Source organism: Pleurodeles waltl, chromosome 6 (assembly GCF_031143425.1).
Source record: "Pleurodeles waltl isolate 20211129_DDA chromosome 6, aPleWal1.hap1.20221129, whole genome shotgun sequence".
Classification (NCBI taxonomy): Eukaryota; Metazoa; Chordata; class Amphibia; order Caudata; family Salamandridae; genus Pleurodeles; species Pleurodeles waltl.
This window is the reverse complement of record NC_090445.1, coordinates 601,965,217-601,991,323: the sequence shown is the minus strand read 5'-3', so window position 1 is coordinate 601,991,323 and position 26,107 is coordinate 601,965,217. Positions and strand designations below refer to the sequence as shown.

The window sequence follows — 26,107 nt, the reverse complement described above, 5'->3', positions numbered from 1 at the left end:
CAGGCACTGGCAGGTGAAGTCTTTGATGGCCCTGAGGCTTCTTAACAGAAGGCAAGCCCAGTTCAAACCCTTGGAGAACCTTTGGAAGCAGGATGTAGAAAGCAAAGTACAGTTCTTTCACTGCCACGACAGAAGCAGCAAGCAGCAGGCCAATACAGCAAAGCAACAGGCAGAGTCACAGTTCCTCTTACAGCATACAGCTCTTTTTCCTGGCATAATGTCCTCAGTACAGACGTGTTCTAACTATGTGGTGTCAGAGGTCCAGTACTTACACCCATTTCTGTCTTTGAAGTAGGCAAACTTCAAAGAGAAGTCTTTGTAGTGCACAAGACCAAATCTTTCCCTGCTCTGGCACCAGACACACTCTAGGGAGTTAGAGACTGCATTGTGTAAGGACAGGCATAGCCCAATTCAGGTGCAAGTGTCAGCTCCTCCCACTGTTCTACCTCAGGAAGACCCATAAGCCTGGTGATGGGCCATCAGGATATGCAGGGCACGCCTCGGTCCCCTTTGCGTGATTGTCTAGAGTGAATGCACAGACAGCCCAACTGTCATCCTGTTCTAGACATGTATTCCACAGACAGGCAGAGGCACAGAATGGTTAAGCAAGAAAATGTCCATTTTCTAAAAGTGAGATGTATTTTTAAATTGTGAGTTTAGAGACCCCAAACTCCATATCTCAATCTGCTTCCATTTAGGTACTACACTTAAAAGATATTTCAAGGCAATCCCCATTGTTACCTTCTGGGAGAGATAGGCCTTGCAATAGTCAAAACCAAGTGTAGTTACATGTCCTATTTCACTATCAGGACATGTGAAGGACACCAGTACATGTCCTACCTTTGGCTACTTTAGGGGTGGCTTGCATGTAGTAAAAGGGAAGGTTTGGGACTGGCAAGTGGGTGCACTTGCCAAGTCGAAATGGCAGTTTAAAACTGCACACACAGACACTGCAGAGGCAGGTCTGAGACATGTTTACAGGGCTACTCATGTGGGTGGCACAATCAGTGCTGCAGGCCCACTAGTAGCATTTGAATTACAGGCCCTGGGCACACATATTGCACTTTACTAGGTACTTACTAGTAAATCAAATGTGCCAATCATGGATAAATCAATCACCAATACAATTTAGACCGGGAACATTTGCACTTTAGCACTACTGGAATCTATGCTGTGCGCTACTCTACTCTTCACCAATCTACGCTAATGCAATCTACTCTAAACCAGTACACTCTACATCAATGCACTCTACACCACTTTACTCACAACCAATGCACTCTACACCACTTCACTCTATGCCAATCTACTTTGTACCACTGTACTCTATACCACTTCACTCTAGACCAATCAACTCCACTTTATGACACTTCACTCCATGCTACTAGACTCTGACACTCTATTCCATTAAACTCAAACACTTTCTCCACTCTGTAGCTCTCTACAAAACTCCCTATATGCTGCTCCATTTCACTTTACTCCACTCTATGCTACTCAATGCTACTCTATGCCACTTCAGTCTACGATACTCTACTCCACTCCAAAAGCCTCTATGCCACTCCACGATACAACAATGTACTATGCCCAACAACACTCTACCCAACTCTGTGCCACTTCACGTTACTTTACTTCACTCTATGCTGCTTCACTCTTCTTTATGCCTTTCCACTCTACGACACTCTGCCACTCCACTCTATGACACTTTACTACACTCTGACACTACTACACTTTACTACTAATTTATGGCATTGGCGCTTGATTAGAGAGTCAGATCTCAATTGATTGCCTTCTCACTCATGTGAGACGTAAGTCAGATTTATCTTGGCCTTTTTGGTTACAAGCACTCAGTAACTCTTTTATCTCAAGCTTTATTAAGGCTGAGGCTGATCCTGATACTTGTCTAGGGGATCAAACCACTGTCGGCCAAAGTACCTTGCGTTGAATTTGTGATATTGTATATAATTTGCTTAAGCATAGGTACTATGAGCTAATGACTTCTTGATTCACTATTTGAGTCATTCATGTAAAAGTCGGTGTATGCAAGCTTGTAAATCATTATTGTGGATGCCTACCGCTGTGCTATGTGGGTTACTTTTACATTTTTCTTGTAATTGGTGACACTGGGTGATCCAGATAACTTGTGTAATGTCAGAATACCAAAGTCTTTTGTTGATTTTCCCTGTTGATGTTTTCCCACTACATTTCATCTTTTATATTTTGATTGAATAAATGCACGAAACATTCCATTTATATACTACTTTATTCTCATTGTTTATTGGAGTGGTGTTGCATTTTACTCAAGGGACCCTTTAGAGTTAGGTTACTACTCCATTCTAGGACACTCTTTTTACTCCATGACACTACGCCACACCAATCGATGACACATCATTCTCCTTTATGCCATTAAATTTTAGCCATGCTCAATGGTAGTCTTACTAGTGTACAGCATGACTAAAACACTTTGGCACGGCATTAGATCTTGCATAGGAGAGACCTATTGGCTTTGCCAATGCTTGTTAATAAGGTATGAACGTCGAGGTGACTTGCAATATCCTTATGTGCGCAAAAGGTATTTTACCCCAATAATACATGGTCACACCACCAATATTCCCACAAACCACTTAAAACCTTAGTGCATAGCTTCTGTCATTGCAAGCTAATAAAATAAAGCAGAAGAAAGAAAAGCAACATTCCATTTGTTGCTTTAAACAGCTGCATTAATTTTGCTCTGTGACCTGATCTTCCTTTCATTTTGCCTGCTAGCTCTGGCAGAAGGCATTGTGATGTACGAACTTGACCCGAATAACCTTATAATAGTCATTTTCTGATCTCTTTTCTTCATAATCGGTGAACGTCTTTTCTTTATACTCAGTGACTTGGTGCATCACAAATAGCCGATTCTAAAAAAATAAGTGACTGCAGTTTGTATGTGGATTAAAGAATCCCATGTTTATATAGCCTGTAACTCCAAGGACTTCTTTAGTTGAAATGCTTCCAGTTATGACTGATGTGGAGCTGAGCAGCCCAATATCACACACAGGAGTAGAAGTGTTATTAGAACTATGGCTTCTGAGCACAGTTCATAACTGTTGTACCTAATCGCTTTTGATATCTCCAGTGTGGTTCCAATTGGCATGAGTCTAGGGGCATGATGGGTGTAGGATGCAAAAGGCATGTTCTTCCTTTTTACCCTTCTACTTTTATTTGCTTCGTTCACAAAGATGCAAGGTTAATCAACATGTTATTTTCACATTTGAGCTAATTACTTTGTGAATGTAAATAACAATAAAAGATACTTTCAGACTGTGACAACATGCCTTCCTTTCTCCCTATTTCACTTCCAATATATATGATTGTGTACATTTATCAGAGCCTGCAGTTCTCAAACAATGAGCAATTTGTATAGGGTCGATTAAAAAGTCCCCAAGGCTGTCCCTGTCCCCCCAGAAATGTATTGTCTCCTACACACCTGCCAGCATCTCATTACAATCACACCTCATTACCACAACCTAGAAATTCACTACCACTGACAATCAAAGCACTACAGACCCTCAGAACCAATTCTCAACATTGCACTATTGCTGTTTTATTTCCATCACTTTTGTAATGTGCATTCATCAATTGGATGACTGCACACCAATTGTACAGTATGGGCAAGTATTCGACATTTTAATGGGAATTTGGATTAACCACAGTTTTGGTGATCTGTTATTATTCTGTTTGCTAAGTGAAGGCCAGTTTTGCAATACATCGATTGGTGTTCATCTGTGTTGGGTCACATGGATTATTATGTTGTGTTTGATCTGATCTGGGATCTGCATGACATAGTTTATGTGCCTGTATGTGTGCCATAGGACTTTGCCTTTCGGATCATTCTACAAGGAATCAGTGTGCATTTCTTAGCTTGATGTGTACCTCAGCACACTATAATTATAGACTTACTGCCACTGAATTAGCATTGTACATCACTGAGTTACCATGCAACACTAGCACACAACTGAACTACATATCTGAGTAACGTCTTATACTAAGTTTGTTGGGTGAATTAACAATAAAGTCAAAACATTTTACTTTCAGTTTTTCCTTTTATTTCCAACATATCATAGTGCAAATATTTTCATATGTACAGTTATACGATTGTCTTGAGTATTTTCATGGGATCATGTCAATATAAAGTGAATAACCAACCAATCATCATTGTAATCTAAAATAATAGCTTGATAATTTTCAGCCAGCACATGTTTTATGGCATATTATGCCACTTTTTCAGGGCTGAAAAGGAATAATAAATTAAATTAACAACTTCATTTTACATAAACCAATAAGAAAAGAGGCCAAAAAACAAAAAGAGAAAAAGGTCAGCCTAAAAATAAATTTAATACTATAACTAACAGTTGTCAAAAATTCATATTGCAGTTAGCTTAAATTACGCCTTGGGTACATTTTAATCTTGCCCTTAAATCAAATTTCTATTTCTCTTTAAACATACTTTATTGAAGTTTTTACCCTTAATGTTATGCTGGTGTACGTCAAACCTTATGTAGGATCCCTCTAATACATGACAAGTTAACAAAATAATCGACTCTAATAACCACCGCCAGACGGGAGGCATAGCCGACCTTGAAAGGATGGCAGCTCACCCCCACACCAGCCACGAGTCGGCAAACAGAGGGGCATGGCAGCAAAAGGGCAGGAGAAAGCCCGCCCAGGGGTAAGGGTGAAAGTGTCACTCGGTGACCAGGACGTGCTGGCTTTGAATGGCCCGATAATAAGGGAAGGGGCGTGGCTGCATGTGGGACAAAAGGCAACTGGGACAAGCATGTGCCTAACACTGTCTCTCGGAACAAACTGATACTCACCGACCCACTCCAGGTTTTGTGGGCGTCACAGCCGCAGCAGAGCTAAAGGTCTCATGCAGACTGTTCCTAAGGTCTTGATGTTGAAAGGGTAAACAAAATAGCACAGGACAATGGCCCGGACAAGGTTCCTGGATGCCTTGCAGCAGGGGCACATACAAATCGCTCGCACCAGATCTCTGAGATGCCACAAGGCAAGAACACTCGGCCGGGGTGGGAGCTGTCAGGCATTAACAACAAATATCCTCACACTAAAGGTAAAAGGGGGCAATGGCCCGGATAAGGTCCTTGAGATGCTTCACAGTAGGGACACACAATTACCTGGACAGGATCCTTCAGATGCCTCAGGGCAGGGACACCTGAAGGCAAACAAAGGATAAGAAGTGGTCAACACTGGGCTTCGTGGCATCTGTAGCCCATGCACGCCACACATTCGGTAGCACCACTACTCCTGTGCATGTTCTCAAGACACACATGAAATGGCAATCGAGTTGCACTGGCTCACCACTGTTCATGCGTTGCAGCCACCACACCCCATGTAACTAGAAGTATTGCATAAGGAGATCATGCTTGTCCACCAGCCCTGCCACATACAGATCCACAACTGCAATAATGTCCAGTGCCACCCAGTCATGGAGTCCATTTCAATTACCTCTGTGTGGTAAGGTTAAAAGTGCCATTAACAAGAGCTTGTGGGTGTAGGGAGCCCATGTGCACTGCAGAGTCCGGGACTATAAATATATGAGAGTAGGGAACAATATCTGCTCACCCTGCAGAGAAGGTTTTCTAGAGGGGGCCAGCTGCAATCTTTCTGTGTATCTCTTGTGGGGGCTGTAGCATCATCATGGCATCAGACACCCACCAATAATCTTGACATCGAGCCGCTCATTGCAACTGTGTTGCTAGATAACAGAGTTCCATATCCGGAACAGCTACCCACCTCAGCAGTAGGCAACCTTAAGTGTGCAACAGCTATTTTCCTCTGCCAGGGACCTCATATCCGCTGGAACAGTAAGACATCAATGCCTTTGAAGATAGTTTTGGCAACCTGTATTGGGAGAATTGCAAAGAAACACAATTTTCGGTGGAGTACCATATTTACTAAGGCAATCCTGCCGATTACCAACAGTGGGAGTGAAGGCCGTAATCTAATGGACTGTCACAGCAAAGCCATGATATTGCATTTATATTTAATGAAATTTGATTATGTGAGGTCAATATTCTTAGGAATCAATGAGACATAGTTTCAGAATATTAACACCCTGCTTGGTGGTCACAAACGTTCCTAACTTTATCTTATGCCGCTTCTATTCAGTGGCACCAAGGAAGCCACACACATGCTCTACCATTAATCATCTCATTCAGTGCTAGCTCAGCTGTCTGATTCACTGTTGCTTAAGGCAAGATCCTGGCATCTCACCTAACAGCCTCTGGTCATAGGGGTCCTCCTCTCACTAGTGTCTCCTACCTAAGCAGACACTGGAACTCCTACTCTTATCGGTATATGTGTGGATAATGCCCAAACTATTGATTGACCAGGAGCAGCAATGGCAGTGCTAAGGGTACAAAGGGACAGTCAACGGCGGCACATGCTATCTCTAATTGACATCCATGAGGAGTGGAGTAATATACGAGAGTACACAGTGGAGGCAAAGTAAGGTGTGCTTGTGTGTATCAGCGTGCCAAGGCTCTGTACTACACATAACATCATAACTTTATAAGAAGTACCTCTATAATGACAGGAATGAGAAAATACACTCATGTAGCGGGTATTGAGCCATACTCTGGTCTTTATTACAGATTACAAGAAACAAGATGGTTACAGAAGTAATGCTTGAATGAATCTCAGGCAATGCCAATCGCTCTGGGACACATTTTAGTCCACCATCTTTTCACCAATTAGATGGCACTCTAGACATTGGCCTGACTCATCCAAATAAGTCATGGATTGTCTCCAGTAGGACTAGTCCAGGCCAAACTGCGAGGCATGTCCTCGCCCACTGTGTGTCATGTCCAAAGACATGTTAGGACACAGGAGAATGAGAACTTTGAGAAGATGGCACACAGCATGTTAGAAAATATGCACTCACATTTGAAAAATCACATTTCACACACTTGTGCAAAGTCCCAGTCACTAGAGGACTAATACAATGAGGCACATCTATGGGTCAATAGTGGCCAACCTGAATTGTTTCCTTGCGGTTGTTGTGACTCTGCTTTTCGCTACCGTTTGCAATATGCCCGTTCAATCTTTCACCTTTGTTTTTTTCTTCCTTGTTTGGTTCCCTTCAGTCCTCTGGTTTTCTTACCCTCTGTTGGTAAGTCCTGCCTTCTCAATCAAATATTTATAGAGCTCAGCAAATCACCTATGAGGGTCTCAAGGTGCTGGAGCTGTATGCTGATGTGTGGAGTAACGATTATTCGAACATTCAGGTCTTTAGTTGTCTTCTGAATCACCGGAGTGACGGTGTGGTCGTGAGCGCAGGGGTGGTTGTTCCAGGCCTTGGCTGCCAGGTGCGAGAGGGAGCATCTTCTGATGTTGGCTCGACTGATCTGTGGGAGAGGAAAGCTGATCACAGGTGTCTGGTCAGTTGGTGGAAGGTCAGGCGTTTGTTGGTGTATACTGGTCTTCCTTGTGCAGGGCCTTGTAGGCACAGTCAGCACCTTGAACTGGCATCTCTTCTGAACTGGGAGCCAGTGTAGTTTTTTTAGATGGGGTGTGATGTGGGTCCTTCTGGAGAGGTCGATTATAAGTCTTGAGGCTGAGTTCTGTATTCCCTGGAGTCTCTTCAGAAGGTGTGTTGTGATTCCTACGTATAGCGTGTTTCCATAGTCCAGTCTGCTGGTGATGAGGGCCTGTATGTGAAGGTTCTTCTGGTGTCTGCTGGGAGCCACCTGAAGATCTTGGGGAGCATATGAAGGGTGTAGAAGCAGGCAGATGAGACTGCGTTGATTTGTTTCTTCCTGGATAGCATGCTATCAAGGATGATGCCAAGGTTGCGGTCTGTTGGGGCAGGAGGTGTGCTGAGCTGTGCAGGCCACCATGTGTCAGTTCATGGTGAGGTGTGGTTCCCAAAGATGAGGACTTCCATTTTTTCGGTGTTGAGTTTGAGACAGTTCTCTTTCATCCACTCCGCTACGTTCATCATGCATCTGTGGAAGTTAGCTTTTGTGATGGAAAGATCTTCGGACAGTGAGACGATGAGCTGTGTCGTCGGCATATAAGATGATGTTGAGTCCATGTCATCTGATGGTGATAGCCAGGGGAGTCATGTAGGTGGTGAAGAGGGTCGGGCAGAGGGACAATCCTTGGGGGCCTCAATAGATGATCTTCTTGCGTCTGAGGCAAACAGTGGGAGACTAATCCTTTGGGTTCTGTCTGTGAGGTACGAGGCAGGTCCATTTGAGGGCATTTCCTTGAATATGGATGTGGAGGAGTCTGTTGATCAGGATGGCGTGGGAGACGGTGTCAAACACGGCAGACAGGTGCAGGAGGATAAGGGCTGCTGTGTCCCCATGGTCCAGGAGGGCTCCAATGTCATCTGTGGCTTCAATCAGGGCGGTCTCTGTGCTGTGGTTATCTTGAAATCCAAATTGAGAGGGGTCCAGGAGGTTGCGGTCTTCTGGGTGTTGGGTGAGTTGCTGGTTAATCGCTTTCTAGAGGGCTCTTGCTGGATAGGGGAGCAGAGAGATGGGCTGGTAGTTCTTCAATTTAGCTGGGTCGGTGGATTTTTTTTCAAGAGGGGCCTCACTTCAATGTGCTGGGACTCATTTCAGCGTGCTTCCAAACCTCCGGGAAGGAGGCCATGGAGATTGAGGTATTTACAACCTTCCTGAGCTCATTGTCGATTGTCTTGTTTCCGAAGTTGAAGACCTGATGGGGGCAAGGGTCCGTGTGTGCTCTTGAGTGTTCTTCTTACCTACTTGTCAGTTTGCCTCTTTATCCAGGCCTTCTCTCGCCTGGTGCAGCATAGGCATTCCACCTTCTGTTTGTGTGTGGGGTCTGCTGTATATAAGGGCTAGTTACAGCATGCCCTCTGCTTGCTCCAGGTAAGTTCCGTACTTTGTTACTCTTAAGTCTTAGTTCTATTCTGTGTTGTGGATGCCTTAGTAATTGTGTTCTCTCTCTCTCAGGTGGAGACCTTGATATTCATAACTTGGGCCTGGAGAGACTGTGCATCCGAAATCCTTTCAGTTTTTCCAAACACTAGTCTGCAGGAGTATGTGCATCTCTGTCTCTCTTCACCACTTTTGCCCTTAGCCTTCATTAACATCCTTGTTGTAGAGCAAAGGGTTATGTTTCTCTCTAGTGGGAGACAGAGGGCTTCAACGTCCACACTCATGAAACACTGTGTTCATGGCATTATGCCACTGTAGACAGAGAACCGCCATATGTGAATCAGTCCTGGTCCTGCTTCAATGGAACAGTCAAGCCCAAACTGCCAAGCCAGGTCTTCTAAAGGCAGTAACAGAAGCAACCCCAACAAGCATCGGCAAAGCTTGTAGGTTTCACCTGTGCAAGATCTATTGGCTATGTCAATGTTTTTTAGACTTGTTGCACAGCAGTGTGGGCTACTGTGCAATACGGCATAAGGGAAAGAAAATAAAAGTGCAATGATGTGGCCAGCATTGACAGCGTCATATCGCTATTATTTTCTTTACGTTCAGCCCTGTTGCACAGCAGCCTGGTTGCTGCTGTGAAACATGTCTAAAAAACATTGACAAAGCCTACATGTCACGCATAGGCGAAACCTATTGGCTTGTTTCTTAAATGTGTTGGGGAAGTCCAACCATGTGGGGAGGTATCATCATCTGCCCAGCGCCTTCAAGCACAGATTTATCACAGAATATGTTCCTTTACTACATGCTGCTTCAAGGTGACAGATGTTCTTATATATGAAAAAGACAGAGTCATATAGCACTGGTTGAATGCTGATTACTAGTCATTGACTATCAAGCAGCACACATCGCACAAAATTATAGCGCGTATGCACGCTCAAGCAATTACCACTCCTAACATCCGATTGACAAATGAAAGGCAGCTCTTCTGAACAGAATTCTAGGTTATTGTGCAAAATACAGTTTAACTATCTAACATCCCAGACTGTAATTTTATCGCAGGTCACGCCATATCTATCCAAGTAAATCAGTAAGCGCCCTGAGTGAGCTTAAGCGCCCTGAGTGAGCACCGCTGAACTGAGCCGTACTAATAATGTTAAGAATACTCCTTTGTATGGTGCTTATGATGTTGTTCTCTAAAAGATGAAAATCTGATTATACCCTATCGCCAGTTGGATGCTCAGTTTACTGAGTTATCTTGCCTACCAATACGATTGGAATATAAATGGCGCAACCAGTTTACAACTTAGCTGTTTCCTGCTAAGCATCACTGCTACTTGCTAGTAGGGAATGTCAATTCATTTGTATTTTAAAAGTTGTTTGCATGGTGAAATGTATCGCTTTTGTACAATTGACTCCTTGTGCTGAACTCCATATGAATAAAACACATCTGCAAACTAAAAGCTGAAGCGAGAATCCCAAAATCTAATGGAAATGACATTTCCAACTGACAATGCTTAATATACATTGGAATTTCAGAGCTGGCACAAGATCAACTAATGCTTTCTGTGAAATACAGACTGGCCCATTTCACAAGAAAAAAGGATGTGGGAGGGACATGGTCAAGTGACCACCAAGCAGGAGGTGGGTGGGGGCGATGGGAAGGATGTGTGGGGGACATGGGCAAGTGACCACCAAGCACGAGGTGGGTGAGAGCGATGGGACAAAGAACTAGGTCACAGGAGTGGGTTGGAGGGACGGGAACAAGCAACAAGGACGGGGTTGGGAGCGGGTGGGATGGGAAAGGATAGAGAGGGACTGTTAACACATGCACCCTTATGAAGTGCTAGTATAAAAAATAAAAAAGTACTTTTGCAAGCTTGCAGCCAGTGAAAGGACACTGGTCAGAGACAGGAAACTGTATTTGGTCCATGTTTCAAGGAAGACAGGAAGACATGAACAGAAAGTGGAAGCAGGAGGCCCTGACCAATGAGAAGAAATGAAATGAGAGTGATGTGGAAGCCAACCAATGGTAAGTAAGGGGTGGGCTCTAAGCCCGTTTTAAGATTTTGGGCGGGGGCTACAAGAAATGCCCCAATGACAGTGCATCCACTGTTGAGACATAATGTAAAAATGATGTACTGGGACGTGGAGCCAAATAACTTCCAGTGATGAGATTAATTCAAACATTCCATGCATATCTTTTCTTCCCTCAGTTTTACACCCTAAGTGCAAAGGTTATACCCATCTGGGGTCCTTTGCTCACTCCAACGGACCCAAATATCTACACCTGGTCTGGGGCCGCTGACATTCCTGTTGGGAGGGGACCTGCCCTGGCACTTCATAATAGACTGTTCCTACTAGAAAAGAATCAGGGATTTGAACATGGGTCATTCCTGTCTGAAGTGCATGGTGGGCAACAGTAAAGAAGGAATGGGGTGTTGCCCCAAGTAATTACCAGTGGCTAAAACGAATTCAAGTTCCACACATCACTTTTTTATTTTCTTCATTGTGATGCCCTGAGTGTGATGGGTATGTTCAGACATGGGTTATGTGTTTAATATGGCACAGAACTCAAGTTATACCCCACTGACTAGACCTGCGTAGGCCAAACTCGAACCAGGGTTTTTGTGTGTCTGTTCAGAGGCCACCTAGCTTAGCAATTTAGGTTGGACTGTTCTTTTTAGAGAAGAACCAAGCCTAGTTTGCATTAAGCTTGTTCCTGTCTGAGGTGGCATTTTGAGCGAAAACGATGAATTAGGATGCAGCTTTAAATAATTACCAGAAACTGAGATTAAATAAAGCATTACTCTCATAATTTGTTTTCCTGTTTATTACAAAATAATCAGAGTCCAGAGGAGCCCCAGTCTAGGCACTTTTTCTGGTTACAGTGATACTCGATATATTCACATATGTGGGACCAACTATGTCCACTTGGATAGCCGGGTCAACCCACAACATTCAACAAGCACAACAGACATGCATGCCTTGTCACACTGTAGCACATCACACCAGACTTCAGCCCATCCCACACACAGCCCCTTTTCTCCTCTTCTTTCCCTCCATGTCACACATGTGATTGTTAGCTTGTACCAAATCACACTGATGTTCTGTGCATTTTCATTCTATTTGGGTCTTGGACACCCTTATCTTCCCAAATGGGGGTTCTTTCAAAATTCTTAATGTTGACAAATAGACAGCTTACCAATGAAGAGCGTTGTTAGAGGCTCTGAGGAGTCGACCCTGCACATTCTCTATCACTTCATACTATGGCTAACCTGGCATCTTCTTGGAAGGTGTTTTCAAATACCTAGCTGTATGCAATAGCTAGGCGAGCTCTACTGCCTGGTATATGGATCACTGGTCACAACCCTATTTCACCCACCCAGGTCAGTGGCTCTAATAACTATGCATCACCCACTTACGTCTTTACATGAATCTGATGGATCTGCGTTCCAATCAGCTCTTCTTCCTCACCAGTCCTTTCAGAGATGACAGAGGGTCAGTGGATGTGAACAAGCAGGGGAATCTTGCTGCTGGTGCCTCAACTCAGCCAAATGCTGACCTAACTATCCCTTGAGTCCTGAATGATTCTGCCTCACATATAGGGAAACCCCTCTCGGGGCTGTGACTTAGAGAGAATGAGAAGCAGGGTGCCAGTCACACCTTGCAGGCCATGAATGCGTACGGGCTATGCTCCCTGGCAGACAGTATGAATAAAGCATAACAACTACGAGATTTCTCTGAAAAACTCCACGGTTTTAGTTCTTCAAAGTCAGTCCTGTGCAAACCATAACTAAACAACTCCCTGCAAGTCCAGTCAGTTGCACTTGCTGTACCCATGTGTATCATATATATTCTTGCTGCCACTCTACAACACAAAAATTACCCTAATTCCTCAAGCATATCAGATATGGTACCAAGTGAATGGCCTGCAGGAGCACAGGGTTACAAGCACACACAAACATGAGATATGTTCTCTGTTTACCTTCATATGCTCTCAGATAGGGACAAAGTCCCTAGACTCCATTTAACTGAGAGCAACTGTGAATGATCCTCTATGCTGTTATACACAAACATGAAGTATCTTAATTACACAAATGAGTGGTCTTCTCAGTGCACCTATACATAAAAGAGATCTCTTATGCACTAATATATTGTCTCTTCAGAACGTCTATGCCTATGGCTTGTACCTGTCTGAGGTGGCATGGCTGGCAAACAAAATGATGGACTGGATTGAGGCCCAGGCTAATTACCAATGACTGATATTAATTAAAGCAACCTACCTATCATTTTTTAATGTTTTTGTTTCCATCAGTATGATAGTAGGTGTTGGTCTGTGCGCACTGTGCCACTGGAACTAAGCAACACCCTCCTTCGAATGCACAACTAGGCCTAAAAGGGGCTAGGAGTGCTTGGGTTCCTACTCAGAGGTGGCCTGCTGCGACAATTCGGGGTGGACTGTGCCCATCTGAGCAGGACCAAGGATGATTGCATATTACTAATACCTGTCAGATGCGGCATGGTGGGCAAAAACGATGGCTTGGATTGTGCCCCAGAGTAATTACCAGCAGCTGAGATTATTTCAAGCAAACCACCCATCGCTTTTTGTTTCCCTCAGTGTGATGCCCTAGGTGCAACAGGTACACCCAGATGAGGATCCTGTGTTCACTGGGCCACTGGAAGCAAGTTGCACCCTACTGAGGAGTCCCACACAGGCCAAAATCAGTCTAGGATTGTTTGTATTCCCAGTCGTAGGGAACTTGGCCTGGCATTTCAGGCTGAAGCAGGACCAAGTCTGATTTGCATATGACTGGTACCTCTCTGAGGGGGTATAGTGGGAGAAATAAAAAAAAAAGCAAGGGACTTGATTGAGGGTTTGAGTAATTCCCAAGTGACTGAGATTATTTCAAGCAATTCACCCACCACTTACTTGTTCTCTTCAGTGAAACACTTTGGGTGCAACAGTTGTTGGCCTGTGCAACTGGAACCAAAATCACCCTACCAAATAGGCCCAAATAGGTCAAAACCAGTGTAGAATTGCGTGTGTTCTCTCTCAGAGGGGACTTGGCCTGGAAGTTTGGGCTTGTCTGTACATATTAGAGCAGGACGAAGACTGAGTTGCATATAGGCGATCCCTGTTAGAAGTAGTATTGTGGGAAAAATGTGATACTGCATTGCTCCCCAGGGCAGTGTAACATTAAGGAATTTGGATGACCCGAGCAAAACGTATTTTGGAGGCCACTATATGAAACCACTTTGAATTGTGTTATGCATCTCCTGCTAATTTAGGCCCACATGATACCAAATCATACAGAATTATGAGTTAAAGTTTAATAGGGCAAAAACTGTTGAACTATGTCTTGCACAGGACCTAAAAATACTTAATTTGACACTGGGTAGAGAGATGGAGTCAGATGTTGAGATAGGCACAGATGGTGAGAGGTTTAGATAGAGAAATAGACTAGACAGAGGTCTGATAGAATCTTTACAGGGAGGCCCTTGGAAGGTGTGGGCTCTGGGCAATTGCCCACTTTGCACATTAATTAAAAATGTAAAATGTCTCTGTCCCAGAGTAATTACCAGTTGCTGAAAATAATTCAAACAATCCACTCATCATTCTTTCTTTTCTCTCCGTGAGATGCCCTAGGTGTGATAGGTATGCTCAGATGTGGTATGCTCAGCGTGTGCTCACTACTCCATTGGATGCAAGGTGCACCCTAGTGAGAAGGCTCAAATAGGCTGAAACCATTCTGGGGTTGCCTCTGTTCTCGCTCAGAGGGGATCCAGCCTTCCAGTTGAGATTTGACTGTTCCTATTGCAGCAGGACCTGCCTGTGGTGGCACTGTGAACAGAAAACGAGACAGAGTGGATTGCTGCCAATTCAAGCAATCCATCCATCATGTTCCCTCAGGACATACAGGGAGTGCAGAATTATTAGGCAAGTTGTATTTTTGAGGATTAATTTTATTATTGAACAACAACCATGTTCTCAATGAACCCAAAAAACTCATTAATATCAAAACTGAATATTTTTGGAAGTAGTTTTTAGTTTGTTTTTAGTTTTAGCTATGTTAGGGGGATATCTGTGTGTGCAGGTGACTATCACTGTGCATAATTATTAGGCAACTTAACAAAAAAAAATATATACCCATTTCAATTATTTTTCATTACCATTGAAACCAATATAACATCTCAACATTCACAAATATACATTTCTGACATTCAAAAACAAAACAAAAACAAATCAGTGACCAATATAGCCACCTTTCTTTGCAAGGACACTCAAAAGCCTGCCATCCATGGATTCTGTCAGCGTTTTGATCTGTTCACCATCAACATTGCGTGCAGCAGCAACCACAGCCTCCCAGACACTGTTCAGAGAGGTGTACTGTTTTCCCTCCTTGTAAATCTCACATTTGATGATGGACCACAGGTTCTCAATGGGGTTCAGATCAGGTGAACAAGGAGGCCATGTCATTAGATTTCCTTCTTTAATACCCTTTCTTGCCAGCCACGCTGTGGAGTACTTGGACGCGTGTGATGGAGCATTGTCCTGCATGAAAATCATGTTTTTCTTGAAGGATGCAGACTTCTTCCTGTACCACTGCTTGAAGAAGGTGTCTTCCAGGAACTAGCAGTAGGACTGGGAGTTGAGCTTGACTCCATCCTCAACCCAAAAAGGCCCCACAAGCTCATCTTTGATGATACCAGCCCAAACCAGTACTCCACCTCCACCTTGCTGGCGTCTGAGTCGGACTGGAGCTCTCTGCCCTTTACCAATCCAGCCACGGGCCCATACATCTGGCCCATCAAGACTCACTCTCATTTCATCAGTCCATAAAACCTTAGAAAAATCAGTCTTGAGATATTTCTTGGCCCAGTCTTGACGTTTCAGCTTGTGTGTCTTGTTCAGTGGTGGTCGTCTTTCAGCCTTTCTTACCTTGGCCATGTCTCTGAGTATTGCACACCTTGTGCTTTTGGGCACTCCAGTGATGTTGCAGCTCTGAAATATGGCCAAACTGGTGGCAAGTGGCATCGTGGCAGCTGCACGCTTGACTTTTCTCAGTTCATGGGCAGTTATTTTGCGCCTTGGTTTTTCCACACGCTTCTTGCGACCCTGTTGACTATTTTGAATGAAACGCTTGATTGTTCGATGATCACGCTTCAGAAGCTTTGCAATTTTAAGAGTGCTGCATCCCTCTGCAAGATATCTCACTATTTTTGACTTTTCTGAGCCTGTCAAGTCCTTCTTTTGACCGATTTTGCCAAAGGAAAGGAAGTTGCCTAATAATTATGCACACCTGATATAGAGTGTTGATGTCATTAGACCACACCCCTTCTCATTACAGAGATGCACATCACCTAATATGCTTAATTGGTAGTAGGCTTTTGAGCCTATACAGCTTGGAGTAAGACAACATGCATAAAGAGGATGATGTGGTCAAAATACTCATTTGCCTAATAATTCTGCACTCCCTGTAGAATGTTAATGCTCCTTTGCACTATCATGAGGTCTTCGCATAGCTCCTGTCAAATGAATGGGGCATACAAATCAATTAGGTCTTTAGTGAGCCTAGATTCATATGAAAAACGATCCTGCAAAGCTTCTAGGAACTTGAGTAAGGATCTTGGCAGTTCCCATTCATCTAAACAATGTCCCCCTGGATATTCAGGGATCAACAAGAACAACTTCTAGAGTTGTTAAACTGTGCTCACCTTCCATCCTGTGCACATGAAGAAAGTGCCCTTGTACTCATGCGCACCCTATTAGGCCTCAGTAGAGCTTGTGTGGGAACAAATTAGGTCGCACAGAGCATGCTTATGAAGAAGAAATCTCTGGCATATTTATATCCGGCCGTTCCTCTGTTTCTAAGCACAATCATATGATCTCTCCATAGCCACCCTACGCATACAAACTGCTAAGCCTCACGGCTTCTGTGGGCATGAATGAGGTTTCTTAGGAATGCCTAGACAGTAAGAGATGTCCTCATACCTTCAATAAAAATATCACCATACCTCGTCTCCTCGGCAGGTGTAAGATATGGGGTATCTATATACACGAATCGGGTCTCTGTATACCCTTTCTGTTCCTATTCACACATGTAGCGGAAGCCAGGGAACTTCGTATGTAAAAGTAGTGCTCCGTACCGCGCGTGAGCGGGCCCCATTAGGTACTCCCATGATCAGTGAAACTTCCGTCATTGGAATGTTTCTTCGCGTAAGAAGACCGGTTTGTGCCTCGCGTGGCGAATCAACGTTCCAGCCAGTGTCACGAGTCTAGAAACGGTAGAACATTCCGAGCCATTGCTGCGTCGCTTGATTTTTTAAAAAGAAACTGATTTAACTCCCACTGCGGCAAGCACCGCACCAGCCCTCTGCACACTCCGACATGTTGGTTTTCTTCCACAGGTTCATGAGCCGAGGGCAGCGGTTCCGGGACACTGACCACACCGCTGGCTCCGGTGATGGAGCCGCGCTAGGTCTAGAACAGGGAGACGCTGCTGCTTCGTGGCCTCACATAGAGCTCTCTGCTATCGGCGAGGGAGCAGGAGCTGGGGAGATCCCCTATGGTGCTCCTGGAGAATCTCTTCTTGGAGGACCTGTCAGGGAAGACACCTGCTCTCCGAGGGCGGATGCCAGCATGGGCATGAGGGACTCTCTTGGTGAGGCCCTGTTGGTTTCTTCCAAGCGAGAGGCCGCGGACGGGAGTGCTAGAGGGTGGGAAGGCGGACCCTCTCCAGAGAAGGATACTTCTCCCAGCCGGACCGAAGGGAAGGAGCGCAGTGCCGCGAAAGAAGGCCTGGAGGGGAGCGCAGTAAAGATGGAAAGGTAAGGGTTTATCCCGCAGGGCTGGGCAGTGGTGGCCTGCGCCGGTGAACTTTTAAAGTGGTGGGGCACAGATTCATATACAAAGTACAGGACTCCTTCCCATGAGTCTCCCAGCATTATGGAGGGACATTCCCCAGAAGAAATGTGGAAGAGATGGCAGTGAAAATAAATGGGCAAAAGAACACAGTTTATCGTGGCAGGAAAAGGGTGAGAATGGTCATAGATAAAGAAGAGAGTAGTGTGCCACAGTAAATAGTGGTCATGTGTGTTGAAATTATGGTAAAACGTATACGAACTAAATGAGAGGCATGGAAGATGTGGACAAAGGAAGTGAGAAGACAGACAACTCAGTATAAACAAAGTTAAAAGCATCACAGTGAAGAGAAACAATAACCAAAGAATAGACTGCAGAGAGTGAAAGAAACAGAGGGAGACACTGAAATGAACACAAAAAGTGATAAAGAGATACGAGAGAGGATAGATATGTAAGAGAGAACAGAGGATGACATAGAGAAAAACAAGATGGAGAGAGTACTAAATAAAAGATACCCAGGAGTAGTTATGAAAGGGATCATGGAGAATTACAGTCATAGGAGAGCAGTGAGTAGTAGAGTAAATACTGAGAGTTCAGGCTTCCCAGGTCCACCCAAACTCACTCCTCTTCCTGCACATTCAGGAGTGCCCTGCCCATTTTCTCTGGTTAAAAGCAAAATCAGTGAGCATACCACTGAAGGTGAATTGATGTCGAGATAACTAGTCCTGAACCCATGGTGCCGGTCTGATTGACTGGTAAGACTGATTGGGGGTTAACCATCAGGTAACATAGAAAAGGCTGAGGGAAATCTATGCGTCAGAGTGAGCCCACACAAAGGCTGCGTAATCATGGGCAGGGAAGAAGGAAATCTAAAGAGGCTTTACGACGGAACAAGGAATTAAAAAGAACACGATACAGTTTAAATATATTTCTATAAGATATCCCTCACGCGCAGTCCAACTTGATAACGCAACAGCCCATTCTTTAAAGGCACTTCTGTGGTTTGTTAAACCTTTGGCTGGTGTTATATCGAAGGAACCGCACCTTTTCCTTAACTGGGCCTCTCCCCAGATCGCAAATTTCAATATTCCCTTCCCTCCACCCCTTCTGCATGTCAAAACTCTCCAAAACAATGAGGCAAGGTTGTCATGCGGTTCTCAAAACATTATCTCCTTATCTCCTGGCGAGTGTACCTGAGTCAGAGTTTGTCCTCTTTCCTCGTAAATCCTGGCAAGTGTACCTGAGTCGGAGTTTGTCCTCTTTCCTCGTAAATATTATTATCTAATGACGTATTTGTCCAAGTCTCTAATTTTCATTCGATGCAAGTTTACTTTGTGTGTACATTTTATAGATGGGAGAGGAAAGAATATAGGCCAACTCCGCCAAATAGCAGTCTGAAATGTGCTATAACAGTAATGCTTCTAAAGCAGTAAGTTTGCTTTTCACACTTAGCTAATATTATAAAACGCATTGTTTATTTATAGTACCATCAACTCGATGACTTAGACGTTCCATACTGTTATTTTATTTGCTGTTATCCACTCCGGTGCCCATCTTTGCTATACCCCTCCTCCTTCGGGCCCAATACCTTCCACCTAACAGGCTTCTAAATTCACCATACACATATTTAAAAACTCACTCACACAAACATACATACATACACAGGCACGCATACAAGGATCAATTACACAGACATACAGGTGCACTCCCAACACACAAACGCACACTCGTACAAATTTGGAGGCTGAGAAACACAAAACTTTCATGCTCCTTTTTTCTGAACTGCAGGCAGGCCCTTGCTTCCTGACTCCTCCAACTCCTAACTCCTTCTAATAGCACAACACAGGCAGGCCTATGAGTTTCCACAGAATCAGAAGCCGGAATAGAGTTGGAGGTACGAAGGCACACCTTTCTCCTCTATTCCAACTTCTGACAGGTGTGGGAAAGTACCCTCGTTTTGCCATGATTACCCCCATTTTCTACCTGATGTCAGTGTGCTTGACTTTCACCCAAAATTGGCATGCTGGTGCCCCCTTATAAGTCCCTAGTATATGGTACTTAGGTTCCCAGGGCATTAGGGTTCCAGGGGAGCCTGTGTGAAAAGGTGCATGCACCCCTTCACTGCCATTTACACTGCACCAGGCCACTTATAAGTCACCCCTATAGCAGGCCCTCCAGCCTTGAGGGCAGGGTGCAGAGTACCTGTGTGTGAGGGCTCCCCTGCACTAGCAGAGGTGCCCCCACAACCTCCAGGACCATTTTTCCAGACTTCATGAGTGTGGGGACCCCATTTTACGCGTGTACTGGACATAGGTCACTACCTATGTCCAGCTTCATAATGGTAACTCCAAACATAGACAAGTTTGGTATCACACATGTTGGAATCATACCCCAATGCTTTTGTAAGCATTGATTGTATGATTCCAGGCACTCTTTGGGCTCCTTAGAGGACCCCCAGTATTGTCATTCCAGCCTTCTAAGGTTTTCCAGGCAGCCCCAGCTGCTGCCACCTCTCTGACAGGTTTCTGCTCTCCTGTTGCTTGAGCTGCTCAAGTCCAGGAAGGCAGAACAAAGGATGTCCTTTGGGAGAGGGGTGTTACACCCTCTCCCTTTGGAAGCATGTGTTACAAACTTGGGAGGGGGTAGCCTCCCCAAGCCACTGGCTTGGTGCCCTCTTTGCATAATCCAGTCTACACCGGTTCAGGGATCCCCAGTCCCTGCTCTGGCGTAAAACTGGACAAAGGAAAGGGGAGTGACCACTCCTCTGTCTATCACCACCGCAGGGGTGGTGCTCAGAGCTCAGCTAGAGGGTTACCTGGGTTTTGCCATCTCGGATTCCACGTTGGCAGGGAACTCTGGGAGCATCTGAGTGTCCAGTGCCAACAAGAGCCCTCCCCTGCTAGGTGCTTACCTGTTTAGCTGACCGATCCCCTTTCAGGGCTATTTAGGGTCTCTCTCTTGGGTGGTTCTTCAGATTCGGATTGCAAGACTCCAGCAGGAATCCTCAGCATCCTTTACTTTACCCTCTCACTGAAGAAACTGCATCTAGACCCTCCAGGAACTGTACAAACTGCAACAAAGAAGGAAAGACTACTTTTGCAATGTTGTATCTTCAGCTCCTGCCAGCAACTGCAACTGTTTCCTGGTTGTGCCTCCTCAGAGGACAGCCTGTCTGCAGCCTGCACCAGAAGAACGAAGGAATCTCTCTTGGAGTGAAGGAACCACTCCCCTGCTTCAGCAGGCACCTCTTTGCAATGATGACCATCTGCATGGGTCCCCTCTCCTGACGAGTTGCATGGATCCTGCCTCACGGGTGGTGGACTGAAGTGGTCCCGACGGTCCTGACGTCCTACTGTCCAACTGTGGTGGAGGTAAGAGCTTGCCTCCCCATGCAAAACTCTACCCCCATTCACCACATGTTTTGCAGTTACCAAGGTCTGTTGGTATCTTTCCACGAAGTTCTTCGTGCACCTTGCAGTTCCAGCCCCCAGCACTCTATCCTGGGACGCACAGCTTCCTGCGTGGTTCTCCAGCGGCATGGGACCCTTTCTTGTAGTGCGGCATGGGCCTCCTTCTGCACCTTCTTTGTCCCCATGCTGTGGCGCTCCTGTGTGCGCTGCCTGGTCTTCTGAGTTGCTGAGAGCCTTCTCTGACTCCCCCTCCTGGGTAGAGTCCACCAGGTCCCTCCTGGTCCCAGGCAGCGCCATTTTGCGCGGAGCACGAGCTTTGCGTATGCCAAGGCTTGTTGGCAGAATCCAGCTACGCAAACCAGACTGCAATCATCCATCCGGTGTGGGACATCATCTGCACCAACCAGGAACCCGCATCCTTCTTCTTGGGTACAGTACTGACTGTTGTTCTTCACCAGTGGTTCTTCTTTTGCACCTTCATCCAGGTTAGCAGGGGCTCCTGTTCTTCCTGGACTCTTCAGTGCTCTTAGACTTGGTCCCCTTCTTTCACAGGTCTTCAGGTCCAGGAATCCATTGTTGGTATCTTGCAGTCTCTTCTGGTTCTTGCATTATCTTCTTTCTCATGTTCTTGTGAGTTCTAGGAAAGGTACAGTGATTTACTCCTGCTTTGCTGGACTCTGGGGTGGGTTCTATTACTTACCTTTGGTGTTTTCTAATACTCCCAGCGCCCCTCTACACACTACACTTGCCTAGGTGGGAAACCGACATTCACGTTCCACTTTCTTAGTATATGGTATATGGTAGGCCCATTTCTAACTATTGTGTTTTTCACTATTTGCACTGTTTTCTAACAGTTTTTACAGCTATTTCTGCATACTAGTGCGCATAATTTGTTTATTACTTACCTCCTAAGGGAGTATAAGCTCTATGGTATTTTTGGCATTTGTGTCACCAAAAGAAAGTACCTTTATTTTTGTAACACTGAGTATTTTCTTTCATGTGTGTGAGTACTGTGTGACTACGGTGGTACTGCATGAGCATTGCATGTCTTCTAGATAAGCCTTGGCTGCTCAGCTACAGCTACCGCTAGAGAGTCTGGCTCCTAGACACTGCCTACATTTCACTAATAAGGGATAACTGGACCTGGTATAAGGTGTAAGTATCTTAGGTACCCACTATGATTGGAAAGTCCTGAAGCTCCATTATCTGTAATGGTTAAGTGCCTGACTCTAGGACAGCATGTCAGATATGTATTGAGTGAGATGGTGCACAAAGAACAATGCTCAGACATAGATAAAGGGCAAAAGGCCGCTTTAATAGAACAGGTCTAGCAAATGAATCATTAACCTCGGCAATATGACTTACAAAACTAACCAACCTCACTAATACATTAAAAACCACCTGAAGCCCAACCCAACCCTCCAAGAAATCATACCCCCCAGAGATGACCCTTCCCAGCCCAACCTTGTACACAAAATCACCATTTTCCATTGTTACCCTTGCCTCTCCATCCTTTTGGTCCTTGATCATTATCTCTGACCTGTGATTGCTCTGCCATTCAGCCCCCCTCCCATCTAACCTGCCCAATGCCATGCCTGACTACCAGCTGCAATCTCCTAAACATTTCCACAGACCTGTACCATGAAAATATCAACTCAAAATTCAAGCAAAGAACCCAAACCATTGAAAATCCAGTCAACAAAGAAAAAATGGGAAGGGCGAGAAGGATGACAGCTCCCTATCCATGCCCGGCCCCTGAGTGTGACAACGGCTAAGAGGCTGCCCACACCCTAATTACCAATTAAAAACCCCACTTATTCCACCACCCGTCCAGTTAAGGCGCCAGAGCACTGTTGGCATGCACCACCATGCCCAGACCAGCCAGAGAGGATTTTGGGCAAGCCCATCTCCCTCCAAGCCCCCATCCGGCGAGACGGGGCACGAACAACAACATTCAGACATTGATAAGGGGTAAAAGGCTGCTTTAATAGCACAGATCTGGCAAACATATCACTAACCTCAGCAATATGACTTACAAAACTAACCAACCTCACTAATATATTGAAAACCGCCTAATGCCCAACCCCATCCTCTAAGAAATCTTAACCAGCAGAGATGACTCTTCCCATCTCAACATTGTACCTAAAATCCTGTACCTCTCTGTCCTGCTCTCCACCTTCTGTTGTTACCCATTGCCCGCCATCCCTTTGATCCTTGATTGATATCCCTAACCTGTGATTGCTCTGCCTTTCAGAACCCCTCCCATTCCAACAAATGCCTTCTAACCCGACAACCCGGAAAACTCAACAGCGTTTTCCTGCCCCACCCAACAAGGTTCCTCAAACATCCAGCTCATCCTTAATCCCATAACTTCTCACCCAAAATTAAGCAATTTTAAGGCACAATTCTAGAAGATAAAAATCATTGCCCAGTAAAGATAAATGCACTCAGTCTTGCCGAAAAAGCAAAACATCATCATGCACAATTTCTAGATATTTGAAAACAGGAATATCCAATGACCCATAGAAACCTCTCCTCTCCCTATTGACTTTCTTTCATTGTTTTTCAATTTCCCCTGGATTTCATGCACTTCGCCAATTTCTTCTAGGCACTTTCTCAGTGCACAAAATATGAGTACCTGACTACAGCTCTTTAACCTTCGCAAAATCCACATTCATAGCCTTCAGAAAACCAATCCCGTATAACGACATAAGATCGTTCTTTCCAAGATTTACCACTAACAATTCTGTACAAAAACCTGATGCTAGTTTCTTCAAAAGTGTGCCCAATAGATCACTCCATCTAATACCACTTCTACCACACCACCAAACCACAACCCAAGCTCCGCCCAATCCCACCTGCTGACCAGAATGCCTTTAATCCTCCTGCTTCACCACCCAAAGGACCAACGAGTGACCCACTGTGTAAATGGCGCAGCTGGGCCCCTCCACACAATCTCAAAATAAAAACAAAATTAAACCACAAGAACATAACAACGTAAAACCATAACAATTACCACACTTTCAAGAGTCAAGTAAACCAGAACAAACACAGCGCTTAACTCCTGCCTTGACCTCTTAAACAGCCTGACCCACCTAGTCCTACCAGACAAATGTAATCCAAGTAGTGTGTAACTTGACACACTACACTCCTGAACTGGAAAATAGCTCATTTGGTGTTACTGTCCCACGGTCATGGGTAGTATATCTTATCCATGTTTACTTTGCCTTTTTTATGTCATTGCTGTGGTCCTTTCCACAGTATCGATGGGGTGTTTGTGCATGGGCTTGCATCCCACTAAGGAAGGAAGTAGCTCAATATTCATTTTGTCAGTTCGCCTCTAACACCGATTAGTCATATTAACATGGATTTTACTTATTCCATGTTTTTGAGTGTTTTATGACTTCTTATCCGTGGTTCCTTCCACAGGTATTCATTTGTGAAATATCTTAGAGCTCACCTACATTGTTATGAATGTCTGGTCTTTTTTACTTGTTCTAGGCCGTTCTTGTTCTAGTGACAGTTTCTTAATGGTTTCGATCATGGGTGATACTATCTCCATTCTCTTAAAGTTTTTATGACTCTTTTTGTACCGTAATCCTTTACACAGTTCTTTTAGTAAAAAGTATATGATTACTCATAAGTATTCTTATGAATGCATGGTCTATCTCTCTTGTAATAGACCGGTTTTCATCTGGTTAGAGACTTTCAATAATATTGGATCCTTTCTGACACACATTTGACATACTAACATGGATGAACTTATTTTCAAGTTTTTCATGTCTTATGGTTTTATTTACCTGTGATTTCTTTTACAGGCTTTTATGTCATAGAGTATATTATTACCCACCTTAATTATTACGATTGTCTGGTCTTTTTCTCTTGTTCTAGACTGGTTTTGTGATGCTTAGAGCCTTTTTTGAAGGTCTCAGTTTGAGCTTCCTTCTCTAGGGTACTATGACTTTGGTATCTGATTATAAAGTAAGGAATTTGCTGCTAAATGTCTGTATCAGATTAACAACTCACTTACCATCGGTAACACATTATCTGGTAGAGACAGGATCTAGCACCTGATTCCTTAACGAATATCCCATCCTCCCCACTCTGCGAACTGAGTCCTCTTTGGAATCAGAGATTTCGTTATGGAAATCAACACCTTGAATTAGGAATTCAGTGATTATTTGACACAGGGGTTTCTTTTGTTCTAGCACACTGTTAAAATAGGCAGTTTCTATATGTGGCTCCCCGTTTTGAGCACAGAAAATAGTCACAGAAAAAACTGACGTCAGCACGTCAAGAGGGGGTTATATGGACTCTGCTGACATCACATCCATTGGACAACATTGATACGGAGTTGCTCAATGCCCTCTTCCGACGTGCAGATGTGCTATGAGAAAAAGGTTTCTGGATCCAGGCTCGCGCCTGGAGAAGATTGATGAGTAAGGAATCTGCAGATAGATGCTGTCTCTACCAGCTAATGCATTACCGAAGGTGAGTAACTTGTTCATCAGAGTTAACCCATCATCACAGAGAAACCAACAACTGGTTTCCCTTTAGGTACAATTCACTAGTGAAAAATAACTAGTGGTAGAGACTTTAACCCGTTCTGTGCCCAGGACGTAATGGTTACGTCCTGAGGCACAGTGCTGCTGTGCACAGGACGTAACCATTACTTTCTGTGCACAGAGCCCAGAGGGAGCTCTAGCGCTCCCTCTGTGGGGTCCCACCCCACCCCACCCAAGTCAGGGATGGAAGGGGAAGCCCTTCCCCTCCCATCCCCGACCCCCCTAACCCCCCCTGTGACGTCAGCGCGCAAGCGCGCGCTGATTAGTCACAGGGTCTCCCCCATCGCGCTGGAAGCTCTGCTTCCAGCGCGATTGAAAGAGAAATGCTTTGCATTTCTCTTTCAATCCCATGGC

At 44.7% G+C, this 26,107-nt stretch overlaps 1 protein-coding gene across 1 annotated transcript in view; it reads left to right on the top strand.

The window, feature by feature from the left end:
- The first annotated feature begins 17,287 nt into the window (after window positions 1-17,287).
- The window catches only part of LOC138301998 (uncharacterized), a 103,343-nt gene continuing 94,523 nt past the window's right edge, over window positions 17,288-26,107 (top strand). The window contains exon 1 of the mRNA XM_069242426.1: window positions 17,288-17,744. Coding sequence (XP_069098527.1) covers window positions 17,305-17,744 — 440 coding nt within the window. The 5' untranslated portion in view covers window positions 17,288-17,304. The remainder of the gene's footprint in view (window positions 17,745-26,107) is intronic.